We start from the raw sequence: 19,484 nt of genomic DNA, 5'->3' as shown, positions 1-19,484 counted from the left end.
TAAATAAATAAGAAAAAGTTCATGTGAATTACCTAGTGCAAAAACTGCTGTGGATTAAAAACCTTTCAATAGGTAGGACACATGGAATACATCAAGAAAGAACTTAGAGAAAAAATGACATACTTGCGTAAGCCGCTGGGGTTGGGTTTCTCCCATAATCCTAATACCCTTGCTGTGGGGCCTGGCTTTGCTTTCCAAGAATCCTGTGCTGGTTTTACCCCGGTCAACAATTATGAGAATGTGCTCTTTTTATTTCATCTTGTTTTGTGAATCATCTGTGTTCTCAACCCATTTGTCTGCTACACTTTGTGTTCTTGTTCATTGTTAATTTTTATAGTCTCATTGTGTAGTAAAAACATCATCCCTTAATTACAACACCCACCCCCCGCCCCGCCCCGCCACACACACACACACACACACACACACACACACACACACACATCAAGGAAAACAGAAAGATTTCATGCCTTACCTGGTTTCTTGCCACCATAGAAGTGGGTGTATTCAGCACAGGTAATGTACCTGAAGAAGAGACAGAGAATCTTATTACCACCCCCCTTTATAAAGAGAACAGTCTCTAGAAGTAACTGATGATTAAATCATTTCACTCATTCAGCAAATGCTTATTAAACACCTATAATGTGTGAGATGCAACACAGACATACACAAACTAGTAAGCAAATACAAACATTCCTGCTCTGCTCTGAAGGAAATGAACAGAATTTAACAGAAGGCTTGATGATGCAAAGGAGCAAGCCATGTGAAGATGTGCAGGAAGAGCTTTCTAGGCAGAGGGACCAAGCAAGCTTATCCCATATAAACGTCCTGACACAGAAAAAGCTGGTGTGTCTTCAGAAAAGGGTGAAGTCACTGAAGAAGAGTGTGCATGGGGGCATGTGGCAGCAGGTGAAGAAGGCTAGCAGTTGGATCACAAGGGGCCCCACAAGCTGTGTGATGGCTGTGGATCTACTTTAAGCGGTATGGAAAGCGGCTGGAGGGTTCTGAGTAGGGCCCTGACATGCTCTAACATAAGTCCTCAAAGCATCACTCCGGTAGCTGTGTATAGAGGGACAAGCAAGAGAGGCAACAGAAAACCAATCAGGAGGCATCTAAAAATGTCAAAGGAGGGGTGCCTGGGTGGCTCAGTCGGTTAAGCGTCCAACTTCGGCTCAGGTCACAATCTCACTGTCCGTGAGTTTGAGCCCCGTGTCGGGCTCTGTGCTGACTGCTCAGAGCCTGAAGCCTGTTTCAGATTCTCTGTCTCCCTCTCTCTCTGACCAACCCCCCCCCCCCACCACGTTCATGCTCTGTCTCTGTATCAAAAATAAATAAACGTTAAAAAAAATTTTTTTTAATAAAAATAAAAAATAAAAAAATAGGGGCGCCTGGGTGGCTCAGTCGGTTAAGCGTCCGACTTCAGCTCAGGTCACGATCTCGCAGCCCATGAGTTCGAGCCCCACGTCGGGCTCTGGGCTGATGGCTCAGAGCCTGGAGCCTGCTTCTGATTCTGTGTCTCCCTCGCTCTCTGCTCCTCCCCCGTTCATGCTCTGTCTCTCTCTGTCTCAAAAATAAAGATTAAAAAAAAATTTTTTTTTTAATAAAAAATAAATAAATAAATAAAAATGTCAAAGGAGATGAAATACACTCCACCTACTGAGGGGTTTGGTGGATTAGTGAGTGCCTTCCTATTCCACATTTACTTCCTGGATGAGCCACAGGATGTACTGATGAACAGGGGGAGGAGAGAGCCTCAGGAAAGAGGCACCAAGGCTAACTCCCAGACTTCTGACCTGTGTAAACTAAGTAGCAGTATGACCACTGAGATAGGGAAAATGAGGGGGGAACATATTAAATGTGAGATGTCAGGACACCTAGGTGGCTCAGTCGTTTGAGTCTCTGACTTCAGCTCAGGTCACGATCTCTCCCGGCTTGTGAGTTGGAGCCCCACATCGGGCTCTGTGCTGACAGCTCTGAGCCTGGAGCCTGCTTCAGAGTCTGTGACTCCCTCTCTCTCTGCCCCTCTCCCACTGGTGCTCTGTCTCTCTCTCTCTCTCTCACTGTCTTAAAAATAAATAAAAACATTAAAAAAATTTTTTGTAAGTAAATGTGAGATGTCTATCAAACCTCCAACTGGAGATATCAAGTAAGCAGTTGACCACTGCAAGATGAGAGATGACCAGGGAGAATGTAAAGGGAGAAGAAACGTAGGGGACATGGACGTATGAAGTCTGAGAGAGTGGGAGAAAGACCCAGCAAAGGAGACTGAGAGAGGCCATTGAGACAGATGGAAAACAAATGGAAAAGGGCATATGGGGTCTCAGATATCAAAGAAGGGCCTCAGAGGGAGCAAGGTGGTCAACCGTGTCACACGCTATTGACAAGCCCAACAAAACGAGAACTGGGAATTGACCACTAGATTTAGCAACAGAGAAGTTACTAGGATCCTGACAGGAATAGTGCTGGGGAGAAAAGCCTGACTGGAGCGGTTTCAAGAAACAGCAGAAAACAGCAAGTAGACACAGGTCTTTGACGCCTTGTTCGGAAGAAAAAAAAAAAAAAAAAAAAAAACCACGGTGGCAGGAGAGGAGCACGGGGCAAGGCTGGTTTGTTTTAAAATGGAAGATTCCGGATGTGTGTAAGCCAATGAACGGCACACAGGAAGACTGGAGGTGGAGGAGAAAGAGGGGCTGATTAGGGGCAGAATTCGAGAGTGGAGATGGGGCGTTCCAGGGCAAAAGCCGAGGAGCCGAGGAGCCGAGGGGCCGGGGCTCGCACGGCGCCGACGCGGTAGGAAGGCCGCGCTCAGAAGCACTGACGGTGTTAGTACCAAGAAACCCGGGAGACCTCGGCGGTCGGGGTAATTCCCCTGCCTTGGAGGAGACAAAGGCTTCCGAGACGAAACGGCATTTAAGAGTGGCTCTGGGAACCAGCTCTGAGAGAGGGAAGAAGGGCGGCGCGGACTGCGGGACAGGTGGGCACTGAGGCCGAGTGGGGCCGCGCTTCCGGCTGCGGTTCAACTTACATCTTGTCCTTCTGATGCTGCCGTTTCCCCATGGCGGCGGGAGCGGTAGCAGTGCCAGGACCAGCGAGTGAGGAAAAACGACAGCAAACGATTTAGAAGCCGACTTCTCGGCCGAGTTCCCTAACGACTTCCGGGTCCTGCAGACCCGCCCCGGAAGTGGGCGCAGGGCATGCGCGAACAGTGGCGCCTGGTGCCAAGTGCGCATGCCCAGTCGGTGCACCCAGTCCTTGGGCACCTGGGCAGTCTGTGGTAGGGTTTGCCTCCTGCTGGGGGCCGAGGGGCCTCGAAGCCCCACTTCCTCAGGCGAACAGAGAAGGCTCTCTCTAGACCTTTTCTCCTTTCCATCCCCCCGCTCAAGCCTGCCCTGGTTTGACCTGGTTTCTCAGATTTTTTTAAAAGTCCACCTTAAGTCTCACCAGCCTGTCTCTCATCTCTGCTTCCTTCCACTGCAGATGTCTCCAAACCTACGTCCACATTCGCTGTCTACCCGTTCTCCCATTCAGTCCCCACCACCTCCAGCCCTCTCCTGGGAGGCTTAGGGGCAAGTAGCCATTAAGCCCGAGAGTCCAAAGCTCTCACTCATCTCTCCTACGGACTCTTCCTGCGGCCAGATCACTGTGTTTGTGTGCCCCAGCCTAAGCCCCGGGCCTCCGTCTACACACAAGCACCTGGTGATCTTTCCCAGGCTTGTGGCTTTAAATACCACTCATATCTCTTGACTCACATCATTAAATGGCCAGCACTCCAGATTCCTGACCTCTATTTTAGGTACCATTGATCTCAAATTTAACATGTGTGATCAAAACAGAATTCTCCACCTCCCCACCCTCCCTCCCCCTCCGCATAGGCTCCCCTTGCCACAACTGTACCGCTATCTAGTCACCCAGAGCCAGTGGTCCTTGCCCTTTCTCATTTCATGGCTGCCTCCTTATGTTTTTCTAAGTTTCAACATGTCACCTCCTCAGAGAGATCTTCCCTGACCACCCACTGCATACATGTCCAACTCAGCTTCCTTAGGGCTTATCACAATTTATAACCCTGTTATTAATTGGATACACTGGTTACACATACAGTCACACACACACACACACACACACACACACACACAGGAGGATAGGATCTAAGCTCCTTAAGAGCAGGGACACCAACTGCTTGGTTTATTATCTCCAGTCCCAAGCAAGGTGTGGAGCATACACAAGGGTTCAACAAGTATCTGCTAATGTCCAACAGTCATTAAGCATTTTGTGAGGGCTCATGTCTCACATGCAGGTTTGACTCTAAGGCTGGTGTGTAAAGCAACAACAAGAGTCACGTCTCTGAAATTCCTTAGGGAGGTGCCAAGTTGGAAACTAACATGCCAGCTTATTTTCCTCCAGGGAGGGAACAGATCACTGTTTCTAAACCTGCACCCAGATAAGGCTTGAGTTTAGAGCCCAGGTGTAGGAAAAAATGATGGAACTGCAATTCAGTGAGGTCAAGTGAAGCTCAAAGGGGCCACAGAGTCACTGTAGAGAAGGGCAGTGCTGTCTCCTCACTCATTTCTCTTTCAAAGTGCCATGGCTAAATTCCCAAGTTAGAGAACAAGCAAGGGGACTTCACAGTAGCACTGACCTGAACAATTACTGTATGCAGGCTCAGACTAAAGGGCCTCTGGCTTGCACTATTCTGACAAACTCTTCCAGCAGGACGAAGCCCAAGGGACTGCACAGCCTTTAGGGAGCCCAGCACAAGTAAGGCACCTCCATGGGAACTTTATTCATTGATCTGGCCGTGGTCTGTAGGAAAGAGGTTACGGACCCCTCTTGTGGGGCACAGACTCCGTGCTGCTAGGGTCATTCTCAGAGTCATCTTTGGGTCTTGGCACAGGCTGGAACTTGAGCAAGACAGGCGGGGTGAAGATGGAAGTCTTCACAGGAGGGGATGGTGTCTCCTTGGTGTTGGGGGAGCCACTACAGGCCAAGGTCCTGTGCAGGAGACAGCCAACACATGTCCATGAGGTGGGATACCGGCACACAGAGCCATCAGAAGTACGCATGACAAAACTTAAGGCTGTGGGATGGCCTTCAATACATTTCTACTTCCATAATGCTCTCCCATGGATGTTTTGTTCCAGGCTGTTCATCACAGCAATGTTGGTGATTATGAAAGCCTGGAAACAATCAAACATCCATCAAAGAATGGCTAAAGGAACCATGGACACCATGCAGCAGACCATTCTGCAGCTGTTTAAGTTCTGATGATGGCCCAGCCCTGGTGCATGGCCCCACAATTCTGTGAGGATCTGATAATGCCAACAATGCCTTGCTTCTACATTTTGCATCATAACAACACTGCACAAGTGATTGCCGGCAACCCCTTCTCCATCACTCGGCAGTCAGTCACCTTCCTACTCTTCCATCCTACCAGGAGGTAGGATGATCTGATTGGATAGCTTATTGTTTCCACTTACACATAATTCATGAATCTACATAATCAGGTTTAACCATGTTCATAATTTTATGTCTGCATAATATTCCATAATTCTGTGAATGCACATTTAAGCTGTTTCCATTTTTTCTCCTTTTACACTGCCATAAACACTTTTGTACACAGTTGCTTTTTTCTTTCCCTTAATCATCTCCTTGAATTGAAACTCTCCCAGAATTGAAAATACCAGAGCAAAGAATATGAGAACGTCTATGGCTCCTGATATTTTGATAAACTGCCTCTCAAAAGACTAACCTTAAACTTTGGTGATCCAAAAAGACCTGAGAAAGAGAGAAGATAACCCACATAATATGAGGAAATATTTTGCAGATCCTACGTCTGATAACAGACTTGTGTCTTTGGCAGTCCTTCAAAATATATTTACCATATGACCCAGCAATTCCACTTTTAAGACTATACCAAAGAAGGGGTGCCTGGGTGGCTCAGCCAGTTAAACGTCTAACTCTTGATTTCGGCTCAGGTCATGACCTCACAGTTTTGTGAGTTCAAGCCCCACTTTGGACTCTACACGGAGCCTGCGTGAGACTCTCCCTCTCTCTGTGCCTCCACTGCTCACACTCTTATCTTTCTCAAAAATAAAAAAAATATTTATAAAGAGTGTGCCCAAGAAAACTGAAAACTATGTCCTCACAGAAACTTGCACAGAAATGTTCATAACAGTATTATTCATAAGAGCCAAAAATGGAAACAACCCAAATGCCCATCAACTGATGAACTGACAGATAAAATGTGGCATATCTACACAGTGGAATAATATTGTTCAACCATAAAAAAAAGTCAACCCATAGAATGTACACCACCAAAAAGGAACCCCAGTATAAACTATGGACTTTTGGGTGACGCTGAAGTGTCAATATAGGTTCATCAGTTGTTAATAAACGCACCACTCTGGTGGGGGATATTGACAATAAGAGAGGGTATTCATGTGTGGGGGCAGGGGACATGGAGGAAATTTCTGTACCTTCCTCTCAATTTTGTTGTAAACCTAAAACTGCTCTAAAAAAATTAAGTCTTAAAAAAGAAATTTAAAAAGCAGGAAATTCAGAACTGACACATGCTAGAACATGGATGAACCTTGTAAATGTTATCCTGAGTGAAAGCAGCCAGTCACCAGAGACCATGTTGTTGTATGGTTTCATTTATATGAAATGTCCAGAATAGGCAAATCCACAGAGAAATGTTAGTGGTTGCCTCGGGATGGGGGAGAGAAGAACTGGGGGTGACAGCTTAGTGGTGCTAGAGTTTTTCCTTTTTTTTATTGTAGTAAAATATGCACAAAATTTACCATTTTAACCATTTCTATGTGTACCATTCAGTGGCATTATACACATTCACAGTGTTGTGGTGACCATCATCATTATGTATCTCCAGGACTTTTTCATCATCCCAAACAGAAACTGTACCAATTAAGCAACAACTCATCTCCTTCTCCCAGGCCCTGGTAACTTCTCACCTACTTTGTCTTTAGAATTCTGCCTACTCTAGATACTTCATGTAATGGGAACCAGACAATAACCTGTCCTTTTGTTCTGGCTTATCTCACTTATTTCAACATTCTATTATATGGATAGACCACATTTTGTTCATCTTGGGTACACCTGGCTTATTTTCTCCTTTTAGCCACTGTCAATACTGGAGCTATGAACACTCATATACAAGTATCTGTTTGAGTCTCCACTGCAATTCTTTCAGGCATATACCTACAAGTGGAATTACTGGGTCATATGGTAATTCTGTTTAGTGTTTTGAGGAACCACCATACCCTTTTTCCATGGTGGCTACACCCTTTTACACTCCCACCAGCCACACACTAGAGATTCCAATCTCTCCACATCCTCATCAACACTTGTCATTGTCTTTTTAAATTTATTTTATTTTTTAAAGCTTATTTATTTATTTATTTTGAGGGGGTGGAGGGGCAGAGAGAGAGAGGGAGGGAGGGAGAGAGAGAGGATGAATCCCAAGCAGGCTCCACACTGTCAGCATGGAGCCCAGCTCAGGGTTCAAACCCAAGAACTGTGGGATCATGACCTGAGCCGAAATCAAGAGTTGGAAGCTTAACCAACTGAGTCATCCAGGTGCCCCTTTAGTCTGTCTTTTTGATGGAAGTAGGTGGGAAGTAGTAGTTCACTGTGGTTTTCACTTGCATTTCCCTGATGTCTAATGATGTGGAGCATCTTTTCCTGTGTTTATTGGCCATGTTGTAGGTCTTCTTAGAAGAAATGTCTATTCAAGTCCTCTGCCCAATTTTTAGAATGGGATTTTGATGATTTACAAATATTTTCTCCTATGGGTTGTTTTTTCACTCTCTCCTATTTGGCATGATGGAAATGTTCTAAAATTGGATTATGGTGATGGCTTCACAAATGTGAACATACAAAAAGCCACTTAAGTTGACACTGTAACTGGGTGAATTTATATGATACTATGTAAGTTATCTCAATAAAAGAATTTTTAGGAGCACCTGGGTGCTGTCAGTTAAGCATCCGAACGTTGATTTAGGCTAAGGTCGTGATCTCAGAGTTTGTGGGTTCGAGCCCCACATTGGGCTCTAGGTTGATAGTGCAGAACCTGCTTGGGATTCTCTTTCTCACTCCCTCTCTCTCTCTCTCTGCCCCTCCTCCACACTCTCTCCCTCAAAATAAAAAAACTTAAAAAAATTTTTTTTTAATTTATTTAAGTATTTATTTGTGAGAGAGAATGTAAGCAAGGGAGGCACAGAGAGGGGGTCAGAGGATCCAAAGCGGGCTCCATGCTGACAGTGGAGAGCCCAATGTGGGGCTTGAGTCCATGAACCATGAGGTCATGACCTGAGCCAGAGTCAGATGCTCAACCGAGCCACCCAGGCACCCCCCCCCCCAAAAAAAGAATTTTTAAAAGAATTAAAACAGGGGTGCCTGGCTGGCTTTGTCGGTGGAGAATGCAACTCTTGATCTCCGGGTTGTGAGCTCGAGCCCCACATTAGGTGTAGAGATTATTTAAAAATAAAATCTTAAAAAAAAAAAAAAGAATAGGGGCGCCTGGGTGGCTTAGTCGGTTAAACGTCCGACTTCGTCTCAGGTCATGATCTCATGGTCCGTGAGTTCGAGCCCCGCATTGGGCTCTGTGCTGACAGCTCAGAGCCTGGAGCCTGCTTCAGATTCTGTGTCTCCCTCTCTCTCTGCCCCTCCCCCGCTCTTGCTCTGTCTCTCTCTCTCTCAAAAATAAATAAAGATTTTAAAAAATTAAAAAAAAAAAGAATAAAGCCATTTTATATTATTTTCACAGCAAAAATGAGTCTCTGCCTACAGCCTCGATAGCACAGGATTCTCTACTTTGGGCTTTTTGACAGGTATATAACATACATGCTAGCAACCTTAATGTGTACATCTTTCATTACTAAGTATGCCAAAAATATTTTTAAAGGTTTGCTTACTCTTTGGGTGTCATCTTGGATAAACTTTCCATCAACTAAATTTAGAATCAGCTTTATAGAACTGCGTAGGTTTCTTACAAAAGAAGCCATCTGAATTCTCACTCATTGCTAGTGGGAATACACAATGCTATAGCTACACTGGTAGTTTCTTCAAAACTGAACATATTATCACCATGTGATCAGCAATCATGCTCCTTGGTGAAAGAGTTGAAAACTTATGTCTGTAAAAAACCTGCACATCTATGTGTATAGCAGCTTTACTCATAATTACCAGAATTTGGAATCAGTCTTTCGGTAGATGAATGGATAAATAAACCACAGTACATCCAGACAATAGAATGTTATTCAGTGCTAAAAAGAAAGGAGCTATCAAGCCATGAAAAGACATGGAGGAAATTTAAAAGTGAGTATTACTAAGTGAAAGAAGCCAATCTGGAAAGGCCACATACTGTAGGATTCCAAGTATATGACATTCCGGAAAAGGCAAAACTGTGGAGACAATAAAAAGATCAGTGGTTGTCAGGGGTTACAGGAGAGGGAGGGGCACAGAGGATTTTGAGGACAATGAAACTATTCTGTATGATACTATAATGTTGGACACATGTCATTATACATTCGTCCAAATGTACAACACCAGGAGTGAGCCCAAACATATGACTTCTGGGTGATAATGATGTGGCATGGTAGGTTCATCAATTTAAGGTGGGGAATGTTGATAGTGGGGGTGCCTGTGTAGGGACAGGGGGTAGAGGGGAGCTCTCAGTACTTTGTCAGTTTGCTGTGAATCTAAAACTCCTCTAAAAAACAGTATTTTTTTTTTATGTCATCTGAAGCAATGAAGTGGTCAGTTTAACTATATACTTTGAAATAACACTCCATGGAATGACATGGGAAATACTTAACAACACCCTAAGTGGAAAAAACAGGCGACTAAAAAACAAACCAACAACCATATTCAGTAAATCCCTGCTTTGCAAGACACAGGTCTATAAACCTTAGGGCTGCCCACAGTTGACAGAATTGTTTCTAGTGGCTCTCTGAGCTGCTTGTTTCTGATTCTTGCCATTATAAACACTAGGAAGGGGGAGTGACTTTTCCAGCACCCTATTACATTAGGGTCTTTTCATGAAACGCAAAGGACTATCATACAGAACGTTTTTCTGGCCCTCATGCACACTGCCATGATGCCATCAAGCCAGGCAAGCCAGGATGGTGTCAGAGGCATGCTTACCAGGGGTAGCCAGGGCAATGAAGCTGATGTGCACTGTTTCCAGCCAAGTACGAGAAATGGAAGCCTCCAGGGTTGAGGACCAAGGGGGTCAGATCAACCATGTGGCTGCAAGACAGAGCGGAGAGGGTAACATCAGCTCTGGGCTCCTCCCAGGCAGGCCCTTCCCAGCCTCATTGCACATGTCTATACACAGAGCAGACCCGAGCCTCGATTCCTTCCCTATTAAATGGGAATAACAACCCCTCAGGATTATTGTGAGGATTAACAAGGTAGGGAAGAAATGGCAACCGAGTGTTGGCACACAAGCTACCCAAAACACTCCTTTTTCATTTGCCCCAAGTTTAAATTCCACCTCTTTGGGTTCGATGACAGGCCAGCCCAGTTTAATTTCACTTCGGACCTTGTAACTTCCAACTTCTCTATCTGCGGTATAGAAACAAAATCTTAGGACAAGTTTGGGGGCCTCGCTGAGAAAAAAAAAACACCTTATACAGGAACCAGGGGAAGTACATGACTGTCCTTCATTTGACAAATACGTCAGGGTCATCCTCAGTGCCCACCTCGAGCTTGGTGTTAGGGTAACAGAGAATGTGATGGGGGCTGGGAACTGACAGAGGATGGGGGTCTGCCTGGAGTGAGAGTGCGGGATAAGGGGAGATTAGCAGGGACAGGCAGATAGGAAGGCACACTGCAGAGGCACCTAGAGAGTGGCAAGAACACCACCCATGAGGCGAGGCAGGTGTGGGGCTGGAGACATTGGGGGGCAGCCATGGTTCTCCACCTGTCCTTTGGGCACCCCAGAATTCTGCCCAGTGTTTTGGGGACTGCCTCACTCAGCTGAAGCACAGCAGGTAAAACTCTGTGCCTCCAACCCTTCAACAAGAGCAGACCCCTTTTCATCTGCTTTATCCGTCACCATTCCACCCAAGATAGTGCCTGCAGATAGAGTTCTGCCACTTAAAAACAAAGTTCTGAGAGCCACTGCTGTGGGCCCAGGAGAACCACTGGGGTGGTTCTGAGCGAGGGGCAGAGGCTGCCCTTCCTGGGACCACATGAGTGGGGGATGCGCTCACTGACCGACTTGCTGGGCAGAGGAGGGAAGGGGCCAAAGACCCTAGGCATAGTGTAGACAGAGGGTGATGAGGCCACCATGGAGGCCATGGTAGTAGCAGTGGATGGCAGTGGTGGAGGTGGCAGCACGGTTGGTGGCAGGCATGGGGAGGTGGACCGGTCTTGCAAAAGGATGGGTTCTGGTTTCTTCAGTTTTGGCTTTCTTCTCTTCTTCTTGGCATCTGTGACAAAAGGGACCAGTGAGTGCCTACCCCACAGCCAGAACAGGATAGAGTGGGAGCCCAACAGTAGTATAGGGTCTTCACAAGGTTCCTCCCCCAAAAGGGACCACATGATAATGCCTAGAGCCACTGTTGACAGGCACCAACATGTACCATCTCATCAGCCCATAACTATCCCATGGGGAAAAGGTATTTTTGTCTCTCTTACAGATATAACTGTAAGCTCCAAGTATACAAGGCACAGGCAGGATCCATACCCCAACTGTCTGACTCCAAGGCCAGAATTTCAGGGGAAGTGACAGAGTATCACCACCAACGAGGGCTTGGCTTGCCCTAGGCAAGTCAGTCTTCCACCTATGCCCAAGCACTGTGGAAAGCTCCTGAGTCTGCCAGCACCTTCATGAGGTATCCAGGCTCTGGACAGTAAGCTCACCAACTACACCCAGCCCCAGGGCCATCCTAAGGGTGTGCAAAGGCTCCTTTTTCTGTAAGGAAACCCATATGTACAAGGTCTTACAGAGGTGGGCTCAGGGAGGGAATCTTTGAGAAGCAGGACCCTCAGGCCTACCCCCTCTCCTCTTTCTGTATTAGGTTTTCCTCCTATATTCAACAAGTCTGGCTATTTCTACTGTTCAGAGTTATAGGAAACCAGCAAAGTGGGTGTGAACAAGTGCCTCATACAACCCATTAGAACGGCTCATCTAGAATGCTGATCACCACCACCAAAGAGCACTGACCCAGAGCTAAGAGCCTGAGCCTCAGAGCAACCGAAGCCTGAGTTCAATTCCAGATTCTACTACTTACTATGTGACATTGTTGTCACATAGTTGGCTACCCTCCCTGGGCTTCTATGCTCTCTTTCATAAAATGAGGATAAATAGGATCAACACTACCTTGGGAGACTATGGTAGGAGCTACATATGCCATGGGTTGGGATGAAATGGTGACGTGGAGCACTCACACTTACCATCATGGAAAGTAGGACCCCCAGGTGAGCCAGGCTTCCTAACATAATGAAGCAAGCAGCTCCACCGCTAGGTAGTCTATCACTGAAGACAAATGCACTGAAAGAACTGAACCCAAATCTAATCAAGGCTTTAGAACGACTGTCCAAGACATACAGGCAGAATGGGCTGCCTGGGTGGCACAGTCGGTTAAGAGTCAGACTCTTGATCTCAGCTCAGGTCATATCTCACAGTTTGTGAGTTCAAGCCCCGCATTGGGCTCTGTGCTGACAGCAGGGAGCCTGCTTAGGAGTCTGTCTCTCCTTCTCTCTGCCCCTTCCCTGCTTGTGTGCACTGTTTCTGTCTCAAAATAAATAAACTTAAACACACAGACACACACACACACAGACACACACACACACACACACACACACACAGGCAGAGGAGAATAAAACAAACAACACCAATGAGCCATAACAACAGATATAAACCCATTAAGTGGATTACCCCAAAGGACAACGCAGTTCTTCAAGTTGATGGCAGGGGGGACAAAAGTGAGGGCATCCCATCTCAAGAGGTTTAAACAGATGTGGCCACTATACTCATTTGCCATCCCTGTGTGGTCATTAAAGTGGCCCCTTCCATTTCACTCTCACAAATGTCCTAATGTGGACACAAAGTATATAGCCATCCTAATAATGGAAAGTCAGAGGCTGAACACCAACCTAAGTATCAGCTAATATTATGGAACTGTTGTCAATTATGTCTGGGGTAACACTGTGATTACAAAATATCTTTTTTTAAAAAAATTTAAATGTTTACTCATTTTTGAGAGACAGAGCATGAGCAGGGGAGGGGCAGAGAGAGAGGGAGACACGCAATCCAGAGCAGGCTCCAGGCTCTGAGCTGTCAGCACAGAGCCTGACTTGGGGCTCAACCCCACGAGCTATGACATCATGACCTGGGCGGAAGACACACTCAACTGAGCCACCCAGGCGCCCCACAAAATGTCTTTTTGTAATATCTAAAAAAGCATTCTAAAGTATTGAAGAATACAATGATGTCTGAGATTTCCCCTAAAATGCTCCAGAAAAAGAAAAGGGGGGATGAAGCAAGCATGGCAAGATGGGGAGAATTGCAGAAGCTGAAGGGAGACCAGTATCTGAGTGTTCACTGCAGTCTCCAGTTTTGTTTATGTTCGTTTTCATAATAAAGACTCAAAAAATAAACACCAAACAATCGAAAACGTACCAAGCACAGGATCAGGGATCAGGGATCCTAAGTCAGGTGTGCTGGCAGAGACTGACCCTCACCCTGGGAGTAGAGGTGCACGCGGTGGATGCTCCTCTTCAGCTGTTCCAGGCGCTGGTGCATTTCCAGGGCACCCATGCTGTTGCAACAATTCAGCTCCCCCTGGACTGCACAGAAAAACTTCGCCTACAACAAGGGGAGAGGCAGGGCAGGAAGAAGCGGGAGAGGTGACACAGCTGCCTACAGCACTCCCCACGCTGGGCCTCCTGGAAGACCCTACCCTGCAGCTCCACCTACGCCCGACGGCCCTCCCCACACCCGCTCCAAACCTCCAGTCTTCAGAGCCCCGCCCCATCCCCCGAAGCCCCGCCGACGGACTCGCACCCAGAGGAAGGAGAGGAGCCCGCGCCCCTCGTATTCGGCCAGCTTGCCCTTGCGCACCACCCTCTCGGCCAGCGCGGGGTTGCGGTCGATGCTGCGAAAGAGGCGGCGCAGCGCGCGCTCCGTGTAGGTGGCCGCCTGCCTCTCGAAGTCCTCCTCGGAGATGAGCTGGCAGAAGGTCACGCTCTGGGAGAACTCGCTGTCGAACTCGTCAAGGACCTCCATCCGAAAGGCGCTGCGGGCTGGCTCGGGTGGCCTGGGGGCGGAGCGGTCGTCGGGGCGGGGCCACCGAGGCTCCAGGCGCGCCGACTCCCACCCGCCTCGGGCCAGGAGAGAGGGGCAGCTCCCGAGGGCCCGGGATCGGTCGCCGAGGGCTGGCCGGGGCCAGTAGGGGCGGGGACCGCCGGGACCCACCTGCTCTCTTTCCCACAGCCGCCGAGCCTACGCAGCCTCTCTCCGCGAGCCGCAGCCACCGCCCCGACCGTTCTGGCCAATCCCCCTGGAGCTCTCTAGCAGGGGGCCAATCCGCGCGAGGGGGACGCACGTGACAATGCCCGCTGCTCTGGGCATGCGCTCTGGCGCCTTCGACGGGGCGAACACTCACGCGCGCGCGCGCGCGCGCGCGGCGGAACGCTGGTCCTGATGGGGTCCCGCAAGACTTGATGAGGGAGCGGGCCATGGCACGCAGAGAACATGGTCCGCACCCAAACTCTTTTTTAGGCCCTCACTCCTCCTTATTGCGACAGCTCACCATCTCTCCTTGCGGTCTGTAGACAACACCCCAAGGACTTCACTCAGCCCCTGACTCATCTGCCCCAGACTTCACTCTTCCACTCCTGATTTACTCTCCAGCATCAAATCCACCCACCCCTCCCCAGCTTCTATCTTCTCTCTTCCCCTGTATAACTTAATACTTTGTGTTACTTTGCTCAATACTTTATGTTGCCTCTTCAGCATCTAGCTGCTCCTTATGGGTTCAAGAAGGTCCTATCTTCATGGTACCATCTTGGACAATTTAGCCCACTCTGAGGTTCCAACTCAGGGCTGACTTAACTAACCCTAACTTATATCTCAGGCTCAGACCTTCCTTGAGTTCCAGAACCACATCCAAGTGTCCGATGGGGAAGTTTTGGGGGCATCTCATGCTGCACACATAAGATTGGCATATAGGTTCTTCTCTCCCAACCCCAAACCTTATTTTCTCCTCTCCTACTTGGTCAGCGATGACACCACCATCCACCCCAACCACTAACAGGGGGGTGCACCCTGGATTGCTTCCTTCCTATCACCTCCACCGCCCTTCACCCCCAACAATCCATGGAGTGTACCTGATAAGTCTAGACAATTTTCACCTCCCACCACCAAGCCACCAACCCTCTAGGCTCTGCTGTCCCCAACATCGGGCCCTCACTTCCTCCTGCTTTGAGGTCAGGGAGCAAGATAGAAACAACCAAGGAGGAAAAATGTTCTAGCCTAGGAGGACAAATAGACTTAGATACACCTGGGTTCAAATCTTCATCCTGCTTCCTGACCCTGTGTAACTTAAAATGAGACTTTACTTTGAAATATGTAGTATGTGCCTTTTTATAAACAGCAGAAGCATCCTCTGAGGGGTAGAGTAGACCCCTAATTAATCTTCCCCCATGTTCTGCTAATAATACTTTACACTTTATGTACTTATTTGTATTTTTTTTTTAGTTGTATCAGTCCCCTCCTCTGTGCCAGGCACTGCCAAGAGAGATATAAAAAGGGATATTGTCCCTGCCCTCAGGGTCTAATGAGGACTTCAGCCACAAGGAGAAATTTCAATCTAACATGCTCTGCTGGAGGAATATTGGATATTGTGGAGCCCAGGAAAGGCTTCCCCTAGGACGGAACATTTGAGCAGAACCCTGGGTTCAAAAAACATCCCCCAGCAAGGGCGAGAGACAGATGTATGAGAGTCTCCAGGCAGTGGGCACAGAATCTACACAGAAGGATGGCCACCTCCAAGCATGCATGCCTGGGCTTCTACCCTCAGGGTGGGGTGAAGCTGGCATCTTGATGTGCTCAGCCAGGAGTGAGGGGTATTCCCAAAGGCCCATCTGGAAACCTGGGCCTCCTCTTAAAGGAGACAGGCTTGAATAACTGTCACTGGGCACAGAAAAGCCTTTTGCATTGTGTCAGGTCCTGATGGTGGAGCCGGCCCTGCAAGCATGCCTGGGGCCTGGCTCTTTGACAGTCCCTTTAATTGTAGCTGTTAGGATGGGCATGCCAGGCATCTCTTGGTCCCTTCTGCAGTCTCAGGGCAGCACACCTCCCTGTAAGAAAACAAGCTGACATGGTTGATGGGCATCACCTGTGGTCTGCATATCCCAAGTCCACCTACCCAGCCCAGATAGTGCTGCTCCTAAGATCCCAGGACAATGTTCTCTCCAGAGCCTGACCCTCCCCAAGCCCTCAGGGAGGCCTGGGTGCAGTTCATCTGCACGTGGTCAAGGTTGAGCTGGGTCTGAGCCAGACCCTGGCATACCCTTCATGCAATACAGTGAATCTTCATTTCTCCACAAAGCCCTGATCAAACCTGGAGTCCCCAGTCTTACCCAGGGAGTTGGTGTGGAAAGATCCTCTTCAAACCAGAGTTTTTCTGATCCCAGGGCCTCTGCCCCTGCTCCTGTCCAGCAGTATCCCAGAAGGAGAATTTGTGGGATGATCCCCCAGTTCTGCACTCACCCAATCCTCTGATGGAGGGTCCAGCCCAGTTCCACACCTGCTCCTGCTAGGAAGTGGAGCGAGGCAGCAAAACTCCCTCCCCTCAGGCACTGTGGGTGGTGGGCTGGGCCTGACCGATGCCCTTTCATCATTGCACTGCTTCCCAGCGGCCCACAGTAGTGCAACAGGGAAAGAGTGTCAGGCAGGCCTGCCAGCGCCTCTCCTGGTGGTGGTCAGTGAGGATCTGAGATCTGGAATGCAGGCCCACTGGGGTGGGGCCCCGAGGCCTGGGGGAAGGGTGCCCTCTGACCCTAGAGGCCCAGGCCTGGCCAGGATCTCAAGTTTCCATGGAGAAGGGAGTGAGCTGGGGAGGGAGGTGGGGGGAGGGGAGGGCCTGCAGGCCCAAGGGGCCCGGCCTGAGGAGGGTTGTGGTGTGGGGAAGGGGGGTCCCCAAGGCTGGTCCCAGATGCTTTGACAATATCATTGCACTGCTTCTCAAAGCACAGTAGTGCAACCTCGTCAGAGCAGCTGGGGCCAGCAGGGGAGACCCGCATGGTCCCCAGTAAGTGCAGAGCGGGAAGCTCAACCGTGGGTGGGTGGGGCTAGAATCCCTGTTCAAGACCACAGGGAGGGGAAGAGGATTTCAACAGGGCTGCTGTCCTGGAGATAGTCAGAAGGTCTGGGACTTTCTCCAGGCACTCTCCACACTGCGGTGCGGGAGAAACCCCAGACTGAGGGGTAGCTCCAACCCAGGAGCGGGAGAGGACGGGGGAGGGGGTAAACACACAAAGGAGAGGGGCCCGCGCTCCACCGCAGTCCGAAGCCCACTCGTGCACGGAGCGAGGGTGGGTACACCCCGATGACCCTACTCCCTCACTCGACCCAGGGCTGCAAGAGAAGGAGGGTGGCCCCATTCCGATCCACGCGCCCCTGTCGGCTTACGCCCCCATCCCTGGCCCCTAGTCCCCAACTCCGCTCCGTGTTCAGTCCTAAAGATTCTCTGCCTGGAGGCCCAGAGCGAAGCAAAAGAACTGGGGGGGGGGGGGTGGGGGGGTGGGGGCGCTTCCCGCCCTGCTGGAGTGCCCTGCGGAGAAGGCGCCAGGGATCCGGGCTGCGCCCCTCCGCACAGTCCCACCGGGTAGGGCCGCCCTGCCTGTGCTCTCCACCTCGGACCCTGCTACTCACGCGGCGGGACACACCTTTCGAACCAGGCCAGGCCAGGACGCGGAAGGTTAGCAGGAGAAAGGTCTTAGCGGTTGTTCGCTCCCCTCGTACCCATCAGAACGACCCCGCACCTCGTGGCGCCCTCTTGCTCACCGGCTCCATCTTTAACCCGCTGACAGTCGGCGGGGCCAGGCCCCCGGCTTCTTAGCATAACGCCGCGCTCATTGGCCGGAGCCGACGCGGGGCTTCTCTTCCCGCACGTCTATTGGCTAAAACCTGAGCGATTTCAAAATAGCCTCCGGGCCTGCATTGGCCGGGCGCGGGCCAAGTCCCAGGCTCGGTGGTTTTAACAATGAGTACTACAAACACTTTCTCCTCATTCATAACTTATCAAAAGGAATTTTACCCGCCTTTTCTCGGCTCCAGTCTCCGCGAGTTTAGAAGCAGCGCCCGCGAGAGCGCTTAGAAGCCCGGGGGGAGGGGCGTCCGCGCAGCTGAGCTCGCTGGGAAAAGGGCTGCGATCCTAAGAATCCTGAAACCCTGAAACCTGTGTCTAGCCTGCTGTGGAGCAGGGCTGCTTCGTTTTGCGTGCTCACATCCCTCCCTGTGTCTCCCGGATTTGATATTCAGCTGCATTGGGTTTCCCGGCTGGGTAGCTCCCCTCCCCACCAAACCCCACCTAATCGTCCTGCTTGACCAGAACGGGTTCGCCTGAAGCAAGCCGGTTAGGTCTGAACTTCAGAGATCCGGTCCTGGAGCCCAGGGAGCCTTGTGGATCTGTGGGAGGTATGGGGAAGTGGGTGTCGACTTGGGTCCATTTTGTAGATAAGCATTCATTAAGTGCCTAACCGAGGCTGATGACCCAAAAGGGTATACATTGGCCCTCACACAGCTGCAGTGTGTGTGTGTGTGTGTGTGTGTGTGTGTGTGTGTGTGTGTAGGCGGGGCGATGCTTAGGCTACATTGCTTCTGTCCCTTCCCATACCGCCCCCCGCCCCCCATTTTATTCTCAGTCCAATGGCTGAGAGTAAATGTTTTTGAGGCAGGCAGAGCTGGGTTTGAATCTTTACCAATTTGCTGCCTCCTCTGCAAAATTAAGATGATAATTGAGCCTGCTTCAGGGTTGTTGCCAGGAGCAAATGAGATGCTGTGTAAATCCTTGGCCCAGCACTTGACAGTGTTCAATAAATGAGTGCTCTACTGCTACCGCAATTTAATTTTTGGTCTTGTCCTGCATTCTGTCTGCAGCTATCTTATATGCTCCCACAGCTTCAGCCTTGGTTCCCCAAGGATTCCTATGTGCTGTGCACTTTTTGATTCTGCTATTAATCTAGTTGTACTCCAATCCTGTCACAGGTCAGGTGAGTGATGGGAGAGGAGGTTAAACTTGTAGACAGTGTCTGAGAGGTTTGGCAGTGGAGGGGTCAGGAGCTCTGTGTTTGACTAGAGCAGGAGCTCATGGGTTGGGAGGGTGGGGAAGTAATGGTTCAGCACCTACATGTGACCCACCTCCCCTCAAGTCTCACAATTGGCTAGAGCTATTCTCCCACCCCCATAACGCCAACAGATTTCTCACCTGCAGTGTGCTCTGCCCACATTCCTCCAA

The 19,484-nt window shown here is 49.4% G+C and overlaps 2 protein-coding genes across 5 annotated transcripts in view; both read right to left on the bottom strand.

Annotated features, from left to right (window-relative positions):
- The window catches only part of PPIL2 (peptidylprolyl isomerase like 2), a 30,435-nt gene extending 27,256 nt beyond the window's left edge, over positions 1-3,179 (bottom strand). For 2 of the 3 annotated variants that reach the window (XM_043558218.1, XM_043558217.1), the window contains exons 1-2: positions 3,023-3,179; positions 473-522 (exon numbers count right to left, since the gene is read on the bottom strand). In XM_043558218.1, the coding sequence (XP_043414153.1) occupies positions 473-522; positions 3,023-3,054 (82 nt within the window). In that variant the 5' untranslated portion in view covers positions 3,055-3,179. The remainder of the gene's footprint in view (positions 1-472; positions 523-3,022) is intronic. The other variant, XM_043558219.1, reaches the window with a different exon arrangement.
- Positions 3,180-4,753: 1,574 nt separating this feature from the next.
- LOC122470513 lies at positions 4,754-14,538 on the bottom strand. Of its 2 annotated transcripts, none has more exons than XM_043558215.1 (7): positions 14,438-14,538; positions 14,027-14,279; positions 13,705-13,828; positions 11,233-11,447; positions 10,508-10,578; positions 10,156-10,260; positions 4,754-4,986 (listed from the first exon to the last, which is right to left on the bottom strand). In XM_043558215.1, the coding sequence occupies exons 2-7, from the start codon at positions 14,246-14,248 to the stop codon at positions 4,812-4,814; spliced, it is 912 nt and encodes a 303-aa protein (XP_043414150.1). In that variant the 5' UTR covers positions 14,249-14,279; positions 14,438-14,538; the 3' UTR covers positions 4,754-4,811. The 2 variants fall into 2 exon arrangements, with proteins under 2 accessions (XP_043414150.1, XP_043414151.1); XM_043558216.1 differs by having other exon boundaries at positions 14,084-14,279.
- Between the last annotated feature and the right edge of the window lie 4,946 nt (positions 14,539-19,484).

The sequence above is a fragment of the Prionailurus bengalensis genome, chromosome D3 (genome assembly GCF_016509475.1).
Source record: "Prionailurus bengalensis isolate Pbe53 chromosome D3, Fcat_Pben_1.1_paternal_pri, whole genome shotgun sequence".
Classification (NCBI taxonomy): domain Eukaryota; kingdom Metazoa; phylum Chordata; class Mammalia; order Carnivora; family Felidae; genus Prionailurus; species Prionailurus bengalensis.
The sequence above is the reverse complement of the archived record's forward strand: the minus strand, read 5'-3'. Positions and strand labels throughout refer to the sequence as shown.

Excerpts from the sequence above, each read along its gene's own strand:
- LOC122470513 (XM_043558215.1), bottom strand. The coding sequence starts at position 14,248 with ATGGAGGTCCTTGACGAGTTCGACAGCGAGTTCTCCCAGAGCGTGACC. Across the intron at positions 11,448-13,704 it reads CGTGCACCTCTACTCCCAGG|ATGCCAAGAAGAAGAGAAGA; the intron begins GTGAGGGTCAGT and ends CTTTTGTCACAG. Across the intron at positions 10,579-11,232 it reads CTCCTCTGCCCAGCAAGTCG|ATAGAGAAGTTGGAAGTTAC; the intron begins GTCAGTGAGCGC and ends TCTATACCGCAG.